Genomic DNA, 16,166 nt, shown 5'->3' with positions numbered 1-16,166 from the left:
ATTCTAGTCTGGCAGCTGCTCCAGTGTTGCAGGGTTGCAGATGACGATGGGCCCCTTGCTGCTGGCTCCGTTACCGGCAGCTTCCCTGTGCAGCGCCTGAGCCACGGCCCAGGACGGAGTCGACACCTTGGTCCAGTCGTGGGCGATGTACTGGTGGTACGGATCCTGAGAGCTCTCCAGCTTCTTGGAGCGAATGTAGCTGAACATGATGCCGAATGTGAAGAAGCTGAACATGCCAACCACCAGAAGGATGTACATCATGCCCTGAGACTCGCCGTGGGCCCTGGCTCCAGCCACGTGGTGCGCAGCCTGCTGGGTAGTGTAGTTCTGAGGCAACTGTGGAGACAGTATTCTGGTGCTGTTGAGGCAGTGCTGCAGGAAGGAGAGCAGGAGAGACTGCAGCTCGGTGGTGTTGAAGTGGGACATGCCTGACCTCTGCTGGACGTCCAGAAAACTGCAACTGAGGAGGAAGAGGAGACCATACGAAAAAGATTGATAACCCCCCTACTTGATCTATGCAGAAATTATTCTATATTTCACCATTGTATTATTATTATGTTAATATCTAAATTATTCCCCCTAACCGGCTCACAACAGCCCAAGAAGTAACAGACAAGAAGATCGTGGTTTCTGAGTTGGAGATTATTGAATTCACAAGCTGCTAAAATGTTTTCTGTTCGAATCAACTTTGATAGAATGAGTGAGAAAATTACTCGCAGTGATTTTAAATACAACCCATTTATCCTGAATTTATAATTATATATTTAAGTGACACTTTGACATGTCGTCATGTGTCAAAATAAGATATTAGAAATATATTCTTTGACTCCTACCCAACAAACCTGAGCCTGAATGCTGGATAAGCACCTTTTCAGAGTTACTCGTGGTGTTAGGAGAGTGAAAGTGATGTGATATAGACATTGTCTCCCACAAATTATGTGGTGTTCAAGCTTCGTTCAGGAGAAAGAAAAGCCTACCTTCCAAGGATCTGGAATCAGTTGCTGCTGAGATGATCGATCACTTCAAGTCATGTATCTCCAGCAGGACTAGAAGAAGCTGGTTGCAAACTAGACCTCCAAAAGAAGCTATACCCCCCCCCCCCCTTGTCTTGGTCATAATGTGCCCTCCTTCATGCTTGAGCTTTTACGTGGAAGAGATATGCAGCATGTTCAACTTGTCAACACTTTTAATGAAATGAGGTCACAGGGCAAGGACAACAGCTCAGTGTAGTGAGGCAGTAGTGTAGCAGCTTTAGTGTAGATGACCATGTTTTGAGTTATATTGTTTTTACATAAGACCTGAAGTGTTTATCTACTATGAGTCATGAAAATCATGAGACAAATATGTCAAATTGGCTTTAATGTATTTATTTATAAGACTGCCCACAAGTAATCAGGGACGAACAAATGTAAAGATTTACTTGTAGATAGTTTTAATAGTGTTAATACCCAGTTTGTGAAGAGTGCATGTGGTTGGTTGTATTGTCTGATGTTAAAACATGTTCACATTTTGCAGGGGGGGCACGAGGTGCCGATGTCGGGCTGCAGAAGCAGAACAAAGCTGCATTCAGACCGGAGGTCATTTGGACTGTCTGCAACACAGCTCAGACTAGATTGAGTTACAATACAATCACCTCCAAATGTCCTTTAGCTCGCTCGTGTGTGTGTGTGTGTGTGTGTGGCCTGAAACCTACAAAAAAGTGGTATTTAAGGTACAGATGTATGCAAGTGTATATGTTTGTACTAGGGCTCTCCACGGCTAAAGAAGTTCTTCACTTGTATGATTTTGATTTTTAGATTCTTGACTTATCAGTCAGTAAAACTCTCCACAAAGAAAGACACAAAAGCATCACTTCAAATCTTGTGTTTACCGTCAGATGTGCTCATAAGTTTCTTGGAAATAAGTCCTTCAGCATGAAAAAGTATGTTAAATGACTAAAGAAATCTCAGGCGACTAATCTACTGATCAACTAGGAGGGTCAGCCCTAGTTTGTACTAGACACAGCAAAGTCAAGAAATCAATGTTGTATTTCCCCCAAAATATCTTCAGACAAAGTATATTTTTAAAAACACATTACACAGAATTTGCACAAATAAACATGGCAGGCAACATCCGGAAAAACAAATGTAATCCTTCAACAGTGGAGCATCGTCAACGTCAACAACAATAAGGTCATTCGTTTCTGCGTTTAAGACTTTACCTGCATAGTATATGGAGTAGTGCAGTGGACAAAAAATGATTTACAAAAACTTTTTTTTTATTCAGATACATTTACAAAGACGGATAAGTTTAGTTTGACTAGAACAGTGTTTTTGCCTGTTGATGCTGGTAATAAAGACATCCTGCTCACAGGTAGAGTCGTCAATGTCACAAAGTCAGAGTTGCTGTATCCACTCTCTCACATTAAAATCTTAAAATATAAAGATCGGATACCTGGAAGGTCATATTAATGACATTGAATAACTCTCATTTGGTAATAAGACATCAGTCATAATTCAACACATAGTGGCCTCTATTTATTACTTGTAATTTTTTAATTATTATAAAAACATTGAAAAGATGTTTTTTTTGCCGTTTCTGTTGCGTAGTCAAATAAGGTGCGAGCGAGGAACTTAGTTGCTACAAAAGCTACGTTAAACCCAGAATATTTACCCACCTCAGCCCAGTTTGCTTTAAGCCATTAAATTTAAAACTTTTACAAATCCACAAATATCAAACGTTCAATACTTTAATACCTGTTTCACTGACATCTAAAGGAGATCTGCTTATTGCCATCTGCTTCTATTTACACTTAATCCTACAGGTTGCATATACAACTGAGCGAGACCAAGGCGTTCAAAATCCACGTCTTATACTGTAATTGTGTCTTTGTTAGCAATATCACGGTACTGTAATGAAGCTTGACTCCTGCAGAGATGATCATTTTACCTGTCGGATACAAAGTAAAAAGTAAAAAAACAAAACATTAAAGGCAAAAAGCATGCTTTCACATGCGTCATATCACATTTTCCTAAATCAGATGTTGTCCAGGCCAGTAAAGATAAATGTAACTCACCGGTGACGTCACTCTAGCTGCACCCCGTCACAGATGTCTTTTGATTCTACCAGCCTACAAATAAAAAAGAAGAAGAAAAGGTGGATTATTTAGATGTGAGAAACGGCAGCGAGAAAGTTTATCATTAAACGTCATTGTAAAAAATATATACATACATGTTTGCTAAATCAAGCTGATGGTGGTGAAGACAATTTCAAAATTAACAATATTTATACAAAGTCAGGGTTGGGTCTTGTAGTCATGTAACTAAATACAAATTACATGTCAATTTTTTTGCAATTTGTAACATAATCTGTTGGATTACAACTTTTTTAAACTAATCTGAATACTTTTGGATAAATTCAAAATCAAACATATATTGCACCTTTAACGAAAACATGGCATTAACGTATATTTTAAAGAAGTAATACTTGACAGTGAAACTATAATCTGATTGTTCATTTTGCTGATTATAGTTTCTTATTTTTGGTAATCTGATATGCAATCAGTTAATGCCCAACCCTGTACATAGTATACTGTATTAAAATGTATGGCATCTATTAAGACCCTTGACCCCAGTATATTGATTAAAGGCGTAACAATTGATCTGAAATGAATCACCTTAGTAATACTTCACATTAAAGACAAATGACTCACTCTGCCTGAGCCTTGAGAGCTTTACGGGCATCCCGAGCTTCGTGCTCCTCCGAAATCTTCTTGTAACAGTAAACCAGAACCACAACGAGCCACAGCTGCAGAACCACGATCAGCACGTACATCATAATCTCTGCGATCACCACTGTCAGCTCCCGATTGGCTGGGAAAGAGGAAGCAACAGTGAAGAATTACAGAGGAAGTCCACCAGGTTTAAGAGTGTGTCTTCCTTCATTCATGAAATGCATTCATGGCTGATCTTGAAGGGGTCAGCCAGCATTGCTTCAGGGGAGGAAAACATCAACTGGCAACCAGCACGGCTAAATTAAGATGCTAATTGTTTGGAGCTGCAGTTTCTTAAATGGCCACTAGACGCTGACTGCAAAAAATATTTTTATTAATTTATTTATTCACCAGGGACAGTGCACATTAATCAACATTTTAGTTTCATCCGAGGTAGCTAGAGAGCTAATTTCCGTCTGTAGTCGCTGGGCAGGTTATTACAATTTAGTGGCCTAATATTATCAGTACAATTCAACAGCAAACACTATAGTACAACACTGTACCACACAATACAACAGAATATGATACAATACAATAAAATACATAAATACACTACAAAAGTAGCAGATTTGTAAAATCAATGAGAGTATATAATGGCAGTGCCAGAGATGAGGTAATATGATTACTCGTGATTGCAGGTTTGTTTTGTGTTAAACCATCTCTTCAGTTTTTGTTTAAAGGTTGGGTAATTAGTGCTTTCTCTTAACTCAAGAGGAGGACTGTTCTAGTTGTGGGTGGCTCTGACTGAGAAGACTGTTTGCCCAAACTTGTCCCCTCAGGTGTGTCTTGTTACCCTGCCGCTACTATCCTTCCGCATTATGAAGTGATTCGGTGTGGGAGGTGCATGTAGAACCTTAAAGACAAGGCAAGCATCTGCAAAATGTTTAAAACTATCGAAATTAAATAGATTGGACTTTTGAACTATATTGCAATGGAGATAGCTGTTGGCCTTTCGTTCAACTGTTTTTAAGTGTCTGTTTGTAAAGGGACTCAATAGGTTTCAGGGTTGTCTTGCTTGCTTGTGACCAGCTTGTAAAACAGTATGTCATGTTGGAAAAGATCATAACATGCACAAAGAGTTTGGCTGCCTCTGTTGTTGCTGAATTGTGTTTTTGATCATGTTTGCTTGCGTGGCAAATGTAGTAACTGCTTCTTGTTTGTCCCTCATCAACTCCATCCAGGCTCCCCTTTGTGCCTTCAGAAAATGAACCAAGAAAGTGACAAATTGAAAACCCAGATCCATTCTAAATGATTAAATTACTTTGGTGACCTCGAGTGCCGTTTGGACAAAAATGTTCATTTAGCCACAGAAATAGTTCAACATCTACACGACGGATTGGCCCAATTTTGTTTGGTTTTCATGTTCCCCAGAGGAGGAATCCTACAGAGTTAATACAATACAATTTGGTGCAGCTCGTTCATGATCTCTGTGAACAGTGTGCTAAATACCCGTTCAAACACAGACTTAACACACAATAAATTTTGCTATTGAGGATTTCAGGGGGTCTGAAGTGTCAATCAAGGGGTCTCGGGGGTATTTTGCACATTGTTTCTGTACTTTGGAGGTCCCCTGACTTTTTATTCCACCATCAGGTCAACATTTTAATTTTCAATATCAACAATTTGTCTTTCTTTACAATGAGTTACGGCCTCACAGAGCTTCTAGTGGGGCTGTTGACTCTTCGTCCTTTTTGTAAAGTCTTTGGGAAGGATTCACATTCCCACACACAAATAGTAAAGGCCTGACTCTGATAAAGTACTGAAAAATTGTCCTTGACAAAACACTCTCCACTCTGTCTCTCCTTTTAGAAATGTCCTTCTCCTGAGAGATTGGCTGTTTGATAGAAGCAGTGGAATGAAATTGACCATGGACCTTTTTCACCGGGTTATCATCTAATCTTACGCAGAAAGTCCTCTGGACCCACACACTGATTAATTGGTGTAACATTTGCAACTGAGACGACAGGGACCCAAGGTCTTATATTTAAGTATTAAATGGTGGAATGACGAAATCGTCTCACCAGGAAAAAGGTCAATGCAGTTTTTAGAGAGATAATACATGGACAAGAAAACTTACAGATAGTGGTGGATTGTTTAGTATATTCACTAAAGTACTGCACTTAAATACAGTTTTGAGGTGCTTATTCTTTACTTGAATCTCTCTGTTTAATGATTCTTTCTGCAACTAGTGTATTTTTTACTTCTTTACTTGAGTCAGATTAGAGAAAAATACAAATCAGTGTGGGAGAACTCTCTTGTTTCATAACAATCATTTCACAACCCCACGAGATTCATCTCGTCACCCTTGGAGGGTGCCGACCCCTAGGTTGGGAACCACTAGATTAAACTGTATATAAGGTCAAATGATCTTCAACACAACCAGCTACAACAGAATAATGCTGCTTGTGCATTGATGACTCAACAGCCTTTTCACAGGTACACCCCACCTTACCTACAGCCACCACGTTGAGCTCCACCTCCTTCACCACAGCGACCAGCTGATCATACTGCGGCAGGAAGAGGGTGCGTTTGATTGTGCAGCGGTACGTCCCCGTGTCATTGAAGATGACGTTATGAATGTAAATGGCTCCTATCTGAATGTCTCTGGTTTTTGTCCCATGCCATTCCAGACGGTCGCTGAAATCTTCATGGAGGATTTCGGCACTGGGGTGGTCATAGTGGAAAATCTGAGTAATGGAAAAGAATGGATATTATTTTATGAATATTCCTGTAATTCAAGGAAGGTTTGAGGAGCATGCATACCCTCCACACTACTACAACTTCCTTTATACTGCATATGCCTACTGTAGTAATAGAGTCAATCAAATGGTGGACAGTGTAGCATGTCCTAAAACAGAAGAACTACGACAAATATTGTATTAATGTGCGAGTAATAATATGGTATTTATCTGGTTCAATGCAAAAGCTCATTTAAAATGAATATATGTTTGCACATTTTATATATATATATAATTGCAATATAAAAATACTAACAAACGGCTTACATCTGTATTTCTTGTATTTAATGACCAGTTAACATCTGTCCAGTTTCCAAAGTTCACAGAGAGCTGACATATTACAAACGTAGAGAAGTACATGAAAGACTTAAAAGTAGTTAAAACAAGAGGCCTAACAAAATGTACTTCCATCTTTGATAATACTTTCAGAGTCACTCCAGACACCTTGATGGTAAAAGAGAGCCCTTTTAATTCTCAAACCCCAAACCAGATGTAAAAGCTCTCTCAAAGACTTTGGTGGACTCACATGCCTGAACTCCTCCTCTCCCAGCGGTTTGAAGTGCCAGTCCACGGTGCTCCGGGCAGACACCTCCTCTCTTCTCTTACAGGAGATGCAGCCCAGCAGGAAACCTTCTCCTGCCACGGCTTCAGTCAGGGAGTCCACCTCCGCACAGCCGCCATGGCACTGAGACACTAACGAGGGAGAGGAAGAAGAGATGAAGACACAGAAGTAGAAAGTTATGTAAAAACAAGAAGCAGAGGTAAAGGAGACAAAGAGGGGAGAAGTAAGAGACGACGAACATGCAAGTGTATTATTATAGTGACAACCTTTCAATCATCATAAACTTTATCTCCAAGAGAATATGTTTAAGGAATAACTTAACAAAATTGTATATCTATATTTTTAACATAATGTAGTGAAAATATATTTTCTATTTATTTGTGTAGCACCTTTCTACGACAAAGCAAAGGGAACAATTTGGAAGAAACACGGCAATAAAAAGACATATTATTATGATTTAAATACGGTTAAATAAGATGGAAGATATAAATAAAACAAACAGGAAAATAAATATTACAGTCTAGTTACAGTGATCAACATGAAAAAGTAGTCCACATTTTTTATTTCATTTATATTTAATTTGATATGAATGAATACTATATTTTTAGATTATTTATCAGCCCAAAAACAAATAAAGATTCCATGTCTCAGAGTATAACAGCTTCCCATTTTATCTGATGAAGTCTGTCTCCTATGTTCAAGATTATTGCCTGAGAGTTTCATTGAACACCAAAAACAAATGTGTATTGAGGAACGTGTGAATTAGTCTCAGTCTCACTTCTTTAGTGCTTCACAAAAGGCAGGTTCAGTGGAAATATCAATCAATTAGGAATGTATATGATTTATTAAAAAATAAAAATAAAGACAGATTCACTTACTTACTTATTCATTTAAGTTTTCATATGAGAGAGTTTTCACATTTAATTTACAGTGACTGCATTGCTTGAGATTGAGTGTTCGAGACCTTAAACTGTTTTAATATAAATGCACTTTATAGTCTATTAATAGCCTCTGTTACAGTGATTAAAACATAACCCCTTTTTAAAAAAATGTATTTTATTTTATGAGAGAAAGCTCTGAGGACCCTGAAAAGAAAGAAACTTACTGTAAAACACACAACTTCGACCACCAACATCAATAGCTTCTCATAACTAAAGGTAAGGACATTAATGATTTTGGACTTACCTAAAAGATTGAAGACAACTAAAAGAGTGAAGAGGCAAATCATTTCTGCTGGAGCGACTTGTGGCCAGCTGTTGGATAAAATGTTGAACTTTCCTCGACATAAACCTGTGAAGACCTGGAGAAATATCTGTGGAGTTTGCGATCACATTACTGACATAATGCCTCCTGATTCCTGATTAATTCTGTGGTCTTCATGACAGTTCACTCTTTATTCCAGTGTCAGTCCATTAGTTCAGCAATCTTGCATTTCACAAGGGCCAAAAACGACTGAAAGCCTCGGAACATAGAAAATGTTTGCTGAAAAAAAACCCTTGAGTGTCCGTGTTTCTTTGCAGTAGTTTTAAGTCTCCCCTGCAGTCCCTTCTGACTTTAAGCCAGCTATAATTAGAGCGTGTGAATCCAGCAGAGTTGGAAGTTGTGAGTGTTGAAATCCTTCAGGAAACCTGAGATGTTGACACTTGATCCGTGACTACAGCTTGACCGTCTGAAGCCGGACTACAAACATGTTGATTTAGGTAAGTTCTCTCAGGGAAACTTTCCAGCATTCCCAAAAAATGTCTGTTTTTCTTTTTTTAGTGGTGCTTTAACTTTGCGTGCCTTAATATTATCTTTACCAAAATGTATTCATACTTTTGTATTTGTTATTGAATAAAAAACAGAAGCAGCAGGTCTGGCATGCAAAATCGTCCCCGACAGGTTTTGTTAAACAAATCCCTTCAGACGAACACATGCAGGGCGTAAAGGGATAGCTATACCTAAGCTTTTTCTTTGTCTGTAAATGCTTTGATCTCCTGTCCCTTCCCACAGGTCAGAGGTCATGGTCAGCTAGAGAACCCTGCAGCAGAGATTCAGTTCTTCGCTCAAGGACACACAAGCAGAGAAGCGTTTGCTCCAGTGTTTCCATGTTAAGTTATTAGATTAGACGTGCATGTCCAGATGCAGTCACGGACGTGACGGATGTTGAGTTGTTTGCTGTCCAGGAACAATCTGATAAGTGCGATGTTTTCTGTTTATCTTGTCTTGTCAAAGTGTGCTTGGGTTGTTTGAAAATTGACAGAATCTTTCCAGCCTTGCTTTCTGACCCACAGATCTCACCGGAAAAGATGCAAAATCTTAAATTCAAAGGGGATATTTTTAAGAGTTCAATATCACTCTTCTCAACTAGTTTTTTGCTTAAATCTAAAGCTTCTTTAGTTTAAAAGACAGCAAATGCTAGGGATTGTGTACTGAACATCAAGTGTGTGCTAAACACATTAAATGGGTCCTGTGGTAACTTGTTTTGTGTTATGGAAACGATCATGCTCATTTCCTATTAGACTTAAAGATTTGAAAATGTTCTCATCACGACAATTATACAAACACAAGCTTCATTACTTCTTGCTCTGTAGCCAATACAATCATAGTCATAGTTACTGTATATTTGAATGTGCTGAACTGACAATTAGGACTCTTTGTTATTCCTTCTTTATCAATCTTGTTTGGTGAATCACCAAACCATGAATTTGGTATCAGTAAATAAAAACTGATTTTCCTCTGCGGGGGCTGCTTCAAACTTTATTAATTAATTTATATCAATAAATCATTCACTCATTACATTTCCGTCTGGTTCGATTACTAAAACCATGAAAGGTCTGATCTTGTAACACAGCCTCTCTTCTTATCAGTTTTGATATCTGCCATCGAAGGGTCTGACAGCCAGTCAATGCCAGTTTGCCGGTCAGAAAAACAAGGCCCCTGAAGTCAAGGCTGATAAAACATTGACATTGACCGAAGGCCTCAACTTGCCTGCTGACTACAGTGACAAAGAAATTCACGTGGACAGTACAGTCAGCAGGTTGACGTGATGAATGTAATGCGTTGTTAAGGGGGGGGGGGGGGGGGGGGGGTACCTTGTCACATGTCAGATCAAATTAAACATGGCCCCCTCTGAGGTCGTACAAACATAAAAAAAGATGTACAGCGTACATGGGTATAAACTGTGTTTATGTGCTTGTGTTGGCTGCGCTGGAGGTCATATGCTGTAACCAGATGACACAGTGAAGCACTTGATAAGGGTCCTTGCCTCTTTTAACCTTGTGGTAGCCTGCGAATGATAATGACAATAAAGAAATCAGCCGGATCAATCGTTGAAATGAACACGCATGACCAAGAGAGGTTGAGAGAAAGACCTTGGATTGGCACACATACACGAAGGGGGGAAGCTTTAAGGAAATGTTGACATATGATAAGGTGTGCTCTGTATATAGGGGGGTGGGCTGCACCTTTGTGACCCCACACACGTATACACACAGAGAGTGACACACCTCCTCTCTGGCTATGCTGGCGATGTTTCTTTATTTTTAGCACAGATCGAGTTTCCAGTCCCCCCGATTCAGCAGCCTGAGGTGCTCAGCAACACAACTCCCTGTATCCTGCAGCAGTTTCTCGCCCTCTTGGCTGCATGTGTAACACGGACGTTGGTTCTCTGAGACGGTGACGTGTTGATTGCAGGAGTCGGTCACACTGAGTGAGTAGACAGAGGATGCCTGGTGAACCTATGGAGAATTTGAAATTGCTAAGTCATTGTGATGCTCTGCCATCGATTTGAAAGGATCCAGAGGCAAACTGCTGGCTGAAAAGCAAAATTGACAGACAGGTAAAGGCAATTACATTACAACAATAGCATTTCAGGATATATGTTATTACTTAAATACTATTTATACCTTTAAAAATGTTGATGGTAACTCTGACTTTATTTCTATCAGGGCTGTACATTTCTCTGTTCAATAGCTTCTAAAGTTTAGTTGTTAAAATATGAGGATTTCTGCCATAATGTGTATTTCTTTTAAAAGTCTGGTACATTGAGTGCGCAGCCTCTCAGCATTATGCAAATCAGACTGAAACAAGTGGTTACACAGGATGGCGTTTAAGCACCAGAATTTGATAAAGTTGAAGTAGGGCTTGCAGTACACTAAAACTGTTGGGTTCTTTTCAATCCACGAGAGCTGAAATAATTTGTCAATTAATCAATTAGCTGATCAACACAAATCTAAGCTGCGGCTTAGAAATAGATTTGTGTTGCTATGTGATAAAAAGCAGAATATCTTTGGGTTTTGGATTATTGGTCAGACAAAACAAATAATTTGAAGATGTCACTTTGGGCATTTTTCATCGTTAACACACATTATTTTAAAAGGGAAAACGTACTATTACTTTCTCAATAACTGGAAAATGAATTGAACAATTAATCAATAATAAAAAGAATCAGCCTAAAATCGACCATGTTCACTTTCACATTTCAGTTAATCTGTATAATCTATGGGTGGATTTTAAACCCATTTGCACCAGTATGTTAAAATCTCAGAGTTCATTTGAAAAAGTCTTATGTATGTTCTTTTGTTTTCAGCTTCAGACAAGGTGAATTGTCATTGGCCCTGTTTACTGTATGTGTCCTGGAGGAGAGGATATCCAATCTCTTACAGGCTGCATCCTAACAATAATAGTCCATGACACCATATGAAGCGATGCTACTGCAGGAGGCGAGAGGTGAGATGAATATGCTTATATGCCACACACACTATACCACACTGCCGTTTTTGTTGCTCCTAAAAAAAAGAGAATATCTGCTTTATAGGGACTCACAATCCTCAACTAAAGTTTTAAAGCAATTTAGTGAGGTAATGATGAGGCAATTTATCAGGTTACAAATATCCCAATGACTGCACGGGACCATGTTAGACACAAGGGGTCGCAATCGGTATGCCCATTAATTTCGGTCACATAACAGCTCCCTTCAAATAAACTCAGACATGAAGTTTAAACTGTTTATTATGTAGGTTACTGAGAAAACCCGTTGAGGTGACATCATGTTTATTATATAAAAATCCGATTACTGGCATGGGACCGCTTCATGTGTATCTCTGCGACATGTGACAACAGGCCCAATTCACGCCTACAACGTGGATGATTTGTTTTAACTTAATCGGGAGGTTATAGTTGTTGAAGGATAAAACACATGTCCAGTGGTGTGAGTTTGTTTGATGCCAACACACTGACTCGTCTTCTTCTTTCGCGACATCCTCTGGACAGTTATTTTCCCGGACTGTACCATAAAGTTGGTTGGAGGGGTGGTCGTCTTCGTTTGCTGGTGGCTGTGTACATTTGATTACATAATAATGGCTTTACTTTCATACATTTTAAAATGCCAGTATTTTAAAAGTCGGCGACTTTATGTATTATTAGAAATTCGTTGCAGGGTTAATGTTTTTTTTTTTTAAATAAAGCTGATTGTACCCCCCACGTACTAAGTTAATAAGCCGACTGATTGCCGTTTGCTTTTCACTTTTCGACCAAAAAAAGTATTGTGTTACTTTAAATCCAAGTTAGCACGCTGTTAATGCTAAGCTAACTGTGGTCGTTAGCTTTATATTTTGTTTGATAACAGTGTTTTATATCGCAGTGGGTTTTAAAATAGGAAATGGAAGACGCCGGCGGAGTACTTTATGTGCTGGCAGTTAAAGCCTGCTAGCCATCTTTAGTGAGCTGTCGGCCTTCGGAGGTCGGGGCTAACGTCCGCTACACTTTGGCTGTGTTTAGCGTTAGCTGGCTGAAGGCTAACCGTTAGCTGCCGCCGACAGATGCTTTTTTTACGCAACAAAGAATGTTGATGTGTTCCTGTGAAAAAGTGGATTTTAACATTGCCTCCCGCACCGTCGCTCGGCTTGTTTTCGAGGCCGAGCAAGATAACCGAAACGGAGGAAACTCATCCAATGGGAGGTAGGAGAGCCAACTTCTGTCTCCACTGCTAAAAGTTGTTTCTTTTTCTGTGCCATATAAATATATATATTAAACCCGGTTCTGCAAGCCTTTTGTCCTCGTGTGTTAAACTGCACACAATCCGTTGAACTGCGCAGGAAAACAGATATCAGTTGTTGCAGATCATTCACAGATCAACAACACTTTTGAATAGTAGACCCGATATCACAGGAACAGCTGTTCCTGAATACTTGCTTCACACGCTGCAACTTGTATTTGCTGGTTTTGTACCGTAGCGTCCCGCGTCTGAAATGGCTGTGGGTCCGTGTGAGATTGTGTGCGATAATACCTTTTTAACGTGGCCTGTGTTTTATGGCAAAAAAAAGATCAGGCTTGTTTGTACCAAAGAGTAAAGACCATGCTGGGGGATTATGGTGGATTACTCTGGACAAACAAGTCGGTGCCAAGATTTGTCTTGTTCAAACAGATCACAGCAAATACTCTCAGACGTGCTTGGGTCCTTGCCTTGGAAGTGTCTGCTTTGATGGCAAACAATGGCGTGACACACACACACACCCTCACCTCCCTTCCCTGTTGGAGGACGCATCTGCAGTGTGTTTACATAGTTATGGCCTTGATATAGTGGCAATTCGACGTTTTTATTGGCTGTATGAAATATGTATTTTCAAAAGGTGTTGTTCATGTCTGCTCCAGTGTTTGACAGTGGCTGTGGGATATTGTGTGGTTTGAAAACTCTGGCATTTATGTAGAGCACCTGCTTTTTTTTTTTGCCAGGGTCTAATCTTTATGGGCTTTCCTTGCAGGGACGTGGGTTTAGATTTCTCTTGGTGATAAATGCAGTGGGATGGTGTCCTTTCCAACCAGTTTAGGCTGTTTCTGAGTTACGTGAAGGGAGAAAAGTTTGAAATATGGAGCTGAAGTAATTTAAATTCCCCAAACCTAGGTAAAAGAATACATGTAACACAACCTACCCCACCATAAATAAATCCTATTGATCTGCCCTCTAACGGGAACAATATTTCATTACATACATCATCATCATATGATACCTCATATTCCCAGAACTGGCAGAGCGTACAGTATCAAAGACCAGACAGAAATAGCCCTAGTCTCGCAGTCATTTGTTTCAGTTGGAAAGTAAAACAATTTATAGTTTGAGAATAAAAGAAAAGTAGTAGTCGGGTGTATGGTTGAATGCAAAGTTTCTGCTCTTGTCACTCCTCAGGTAGCTACTTCCTGACACAGATCTGTCTTTTGTCTGAGACTTCAACTCTTGCAAAGATGAGCATGGTTATGCAAATGCAAGCTTGAAGTCTGCCAAAGGGAGGAGAGAGGAGGAGTACCGAAGACAGTGACACTGGACAGAGGAAGGGGTGAAGCCTGTAAGCTTGACACAGAAATGGATGATGGAGCATTTTAGTCACTCTGTGGTCAGCATGCACAGAGTCTGGACAACTGGAAAAGGATTGCCTAATGAACACAAAGGCCTGTGAAATTGTGGGACTACCTCCCAGCTTCCTGTTGCCTCATTTTTGATCGTAAAGGAACACCTACATCTGTGAACTGCTCTGTAGTTTAACCACTTTTGGGGGATTTTACTTGCCTGATGGAAAGACACTTTTTTGAGTTCACAGGAAATATTATCGAAATCATATTTACTCATGGTTGGCGTTACTTAAAATGGCAAAGCTGATTTGTCCGAAGGGAGTTTTTGATACGTTTACCCATCCTGTTTCTAAAATGTATCAAACGAAAGCATGATTGGGCCATCTCGGTCCGTCGTGGTTCAGTCTCAACTCTCAAGATGCAACAAACCCTTAGTTTGTGCCCTTGACTTGACTGAAAGATAAATTTAAGCTCTGAAGATGACTATGTCCTCTCCCGTGGCACCAGAGGGCATCACTTCAACTCAGCCCATTCCCGTCCCAACGCTGACTATCCTGCCCCCGTCCTCGGATACAGAGTCCTGGTCTCGCTCACCGAGCCCCAGACCGTCACGTTCTAGCCGCCACAGTCGATCCCACCGCAGCCGGACCCGTGCCAAGAAACGAAACGAGGAGGAGCAAGGCTGCACTCCTAAGCGGCAATGGGGTAAAACGCCTCAAATTGTAATAGAGGAGACTCCGGCGAAGGCTGCCATTCAACATCGGAGCCCCTCGCCCTCCAACTCTGTGGCCAGTCGGGTGGAGGGGGAAGAGCAAGGTCAGGAAACCCCTTCACAGGACCTCCTCCTGCCACCGTCACGCTCCTGGTCTCGTAGTCCCTCTCCCAGCCGGCGCTCCCGTTGGTCCTTCAGGAGCCTGCTCAGCAGAGACTCCGACTGGGAGAGCTGCAGGTTAGTGTGCTGGATTCATCTCCAATAACCAGCCAGTTAATGAAAGCAAAAATGAAATGTAGCACTCGTGTGCAGCATTTGTTCATGAAGCCCCAATGTGTTTTTTTTTTTTTTTTTTAACCTTCATTCATTCGGTTGACGATTCTCTCTTTGGGGATGGTCTTATCTTACAGCACCACACATCGGGGTTCAGTGGCTCAGAACAGAGCAACCACTCCCTCAGCACTATATGCTCGCCGGTCTCATGGGTATTCTACGCTTGTAGCTCTGCACAACCTCAGCCAATTTGCATTCAGGCCCTCTGAGAGCAGATCTGGCTGCAGTGACTGACTGGAGTGACGAGCCGCTCATTTGTGCACATTGGTGGAGAGTTAAAAGGCCTTACATCTGACAGATTTACGCTTGGTCGACTTTTTTTTTTTTTTTTTTTCAAATGCTGCATGAGGTCAACTATTTTGGAGCAGGGTGGAGTTAATTAGCTAATGGCTAGAACTAGTGAGGACAGATTACAATGTTAAAATCCCGACTTGAGTTGATTTATGGTGCTCTGTGACGACAGATAAGAAGTGAGGCCAACACTGGTTGAATTTCAATGATGAGCTAGAAATGTCCTTGCTACCCTGTAGAAAACATGCATACTTCATATGCCCTGCAATTAGTATTTTAAAAGAAGTGTTAGCTTTCAAGAAAGATTGCCTTATTAAAAATTGCAAAACAGCAATGTTATATAAACTGTACACAAAGAAAGTCAGACTGCTGTTGTGGCAGTGAGGAAAAAAAAATAGAGCTGGATCAGTCATAAGGAGCTAGAGGCGGGGTTCATGCGCCATTTATTCTTCT

The 16,166-nt window shown here is 40.4% G+C and overlaps 3 protein-coding genes across 6 annotated transcripts in view; 1 reads left to right on the top strand and 2 right to left on the bottom strand.

Annotated features, from left to right (window-relative positions):
- Positions 1-3: 3 nt before the first annotated feature.
- LOC116394457 (potassium voltage-gated channel subfamily E member 1-like) lies at positions 4-438 on the bottom strand. The gene has a single exon (XM_031867559.1). The coding sequence runs from the start codon at positions 424-426 to the stop codon at positions 4-6; it is 423 nt and encodes a 140-aa protein (XP_031723419.1). The 5' UTR covers positions 427-438.
- A 2,416-nt stretch (positions 439-2,854) lies between these two features.
- On the bottom strand, positions 2,855-8,380 carry LOC116394471 (sodium channel subunit beta-1). The gene is made up of 6 exons (XM_031867577.1): positions 8,237-8,380; positions 7,016-7,182; positions 6,204-6,438; positions 3,692-3,851; positions 3,056-3,109; positions 2,855-2,928 (listed from the first exon to the last, which is right to left on the bottom strand). Exons 1-5 carry the CDS (start codon positions 8,277-8,279, stop codon positions 3,064-3,066), a joined length of 651 nt encoding a protein of 216 aa, XP_031723437.1. The 5' UTR covers positions 8,280-8,380; the 3' UTR covers positions 2,855-2,928; positions 3,056-3,063.
- Positions 8,381-10,625: 2,245 nt separating this feature from the next.
- gramd1a (GRAM domain containing 1A) overlaps positions 10,626-16,166 on the top strand; it is a 32,842-nt gene continuing 27,301 nt past the window's right edge. For 2 of the 4 annotated variants that reach the window (XM_031867415.1, XM_031867413.1), the window contains exons 1-3: positions 10,626-10,871; positions 11,622-11,761; positions 14,217-15,326. In XM_031867415.1, coding sequence (XP_031723275.1) covers positions 14,857-15,326 — 470 coding nt within the window. In that variant the 5' untranslated portion in view covers positions 10,626-10,871; positions 11,622-11,761; positions 14,217-14,856. Of the gene's footprint in view, positions 10,872-11,621; positions 11,762-12,535; positions 12,992-14,216; positions 15,327-16,166 lie in introns of those variants that run through there. The other 2 variants (XM_031867414.1, XM_031867416.1) reach the window with 2 other exon arrangements.

Source organism: Anarrhichthys ocellatus, unplaced genomic scaffold, assembly GCF_004355925.1.
Source record: "Anarrhichthys ocellatus isolate YVR2014 unplaced genomic scaffold, GSC_Weel_1.0 scaffold39, whole genome shotgun sequence".
NCBI lineage: Eukaryota > Metazoa > Chordata > Actinopteri > Perciformes > Anarhichadidae > Anarrhichthys > Anarrhichthys ocellatus.
Note: the sequence above shows the minus strand (reverse complement) of the source record. Positions and strands in the feature narration are given on the sequence as shown.

Coding starts and splice junctions, on each gene's coding strand:
- LOC116394457 (XM_031867559.1), bottom strand. CDS start 426: ATGTCCCACTTCAACACCACCGAGCTGCAGTCTCTCCTGCTCTCCTTC.
- LOC116394471 (XM_031867577.1), bottom strand. CDS start 8,279: ATGATTTGCCTCTTCACTCTTTTAGTTGTCTTCAATCTTTTAG. Junction 6,439..7,015: donor GAGAGGAGGAGTTCAGGCAT/GTGAGTCCACCA, acceptor TCCATTACTCAG/ATTTTCCACTATGACCACCC. Junction 3,110..3,691: donor GCTCTCAAGGCTCAGGCAGA/GTGAGTCATTTG, acceptor TTTTATTTGTAG/GCTGGTAGAATCAAAAGACA.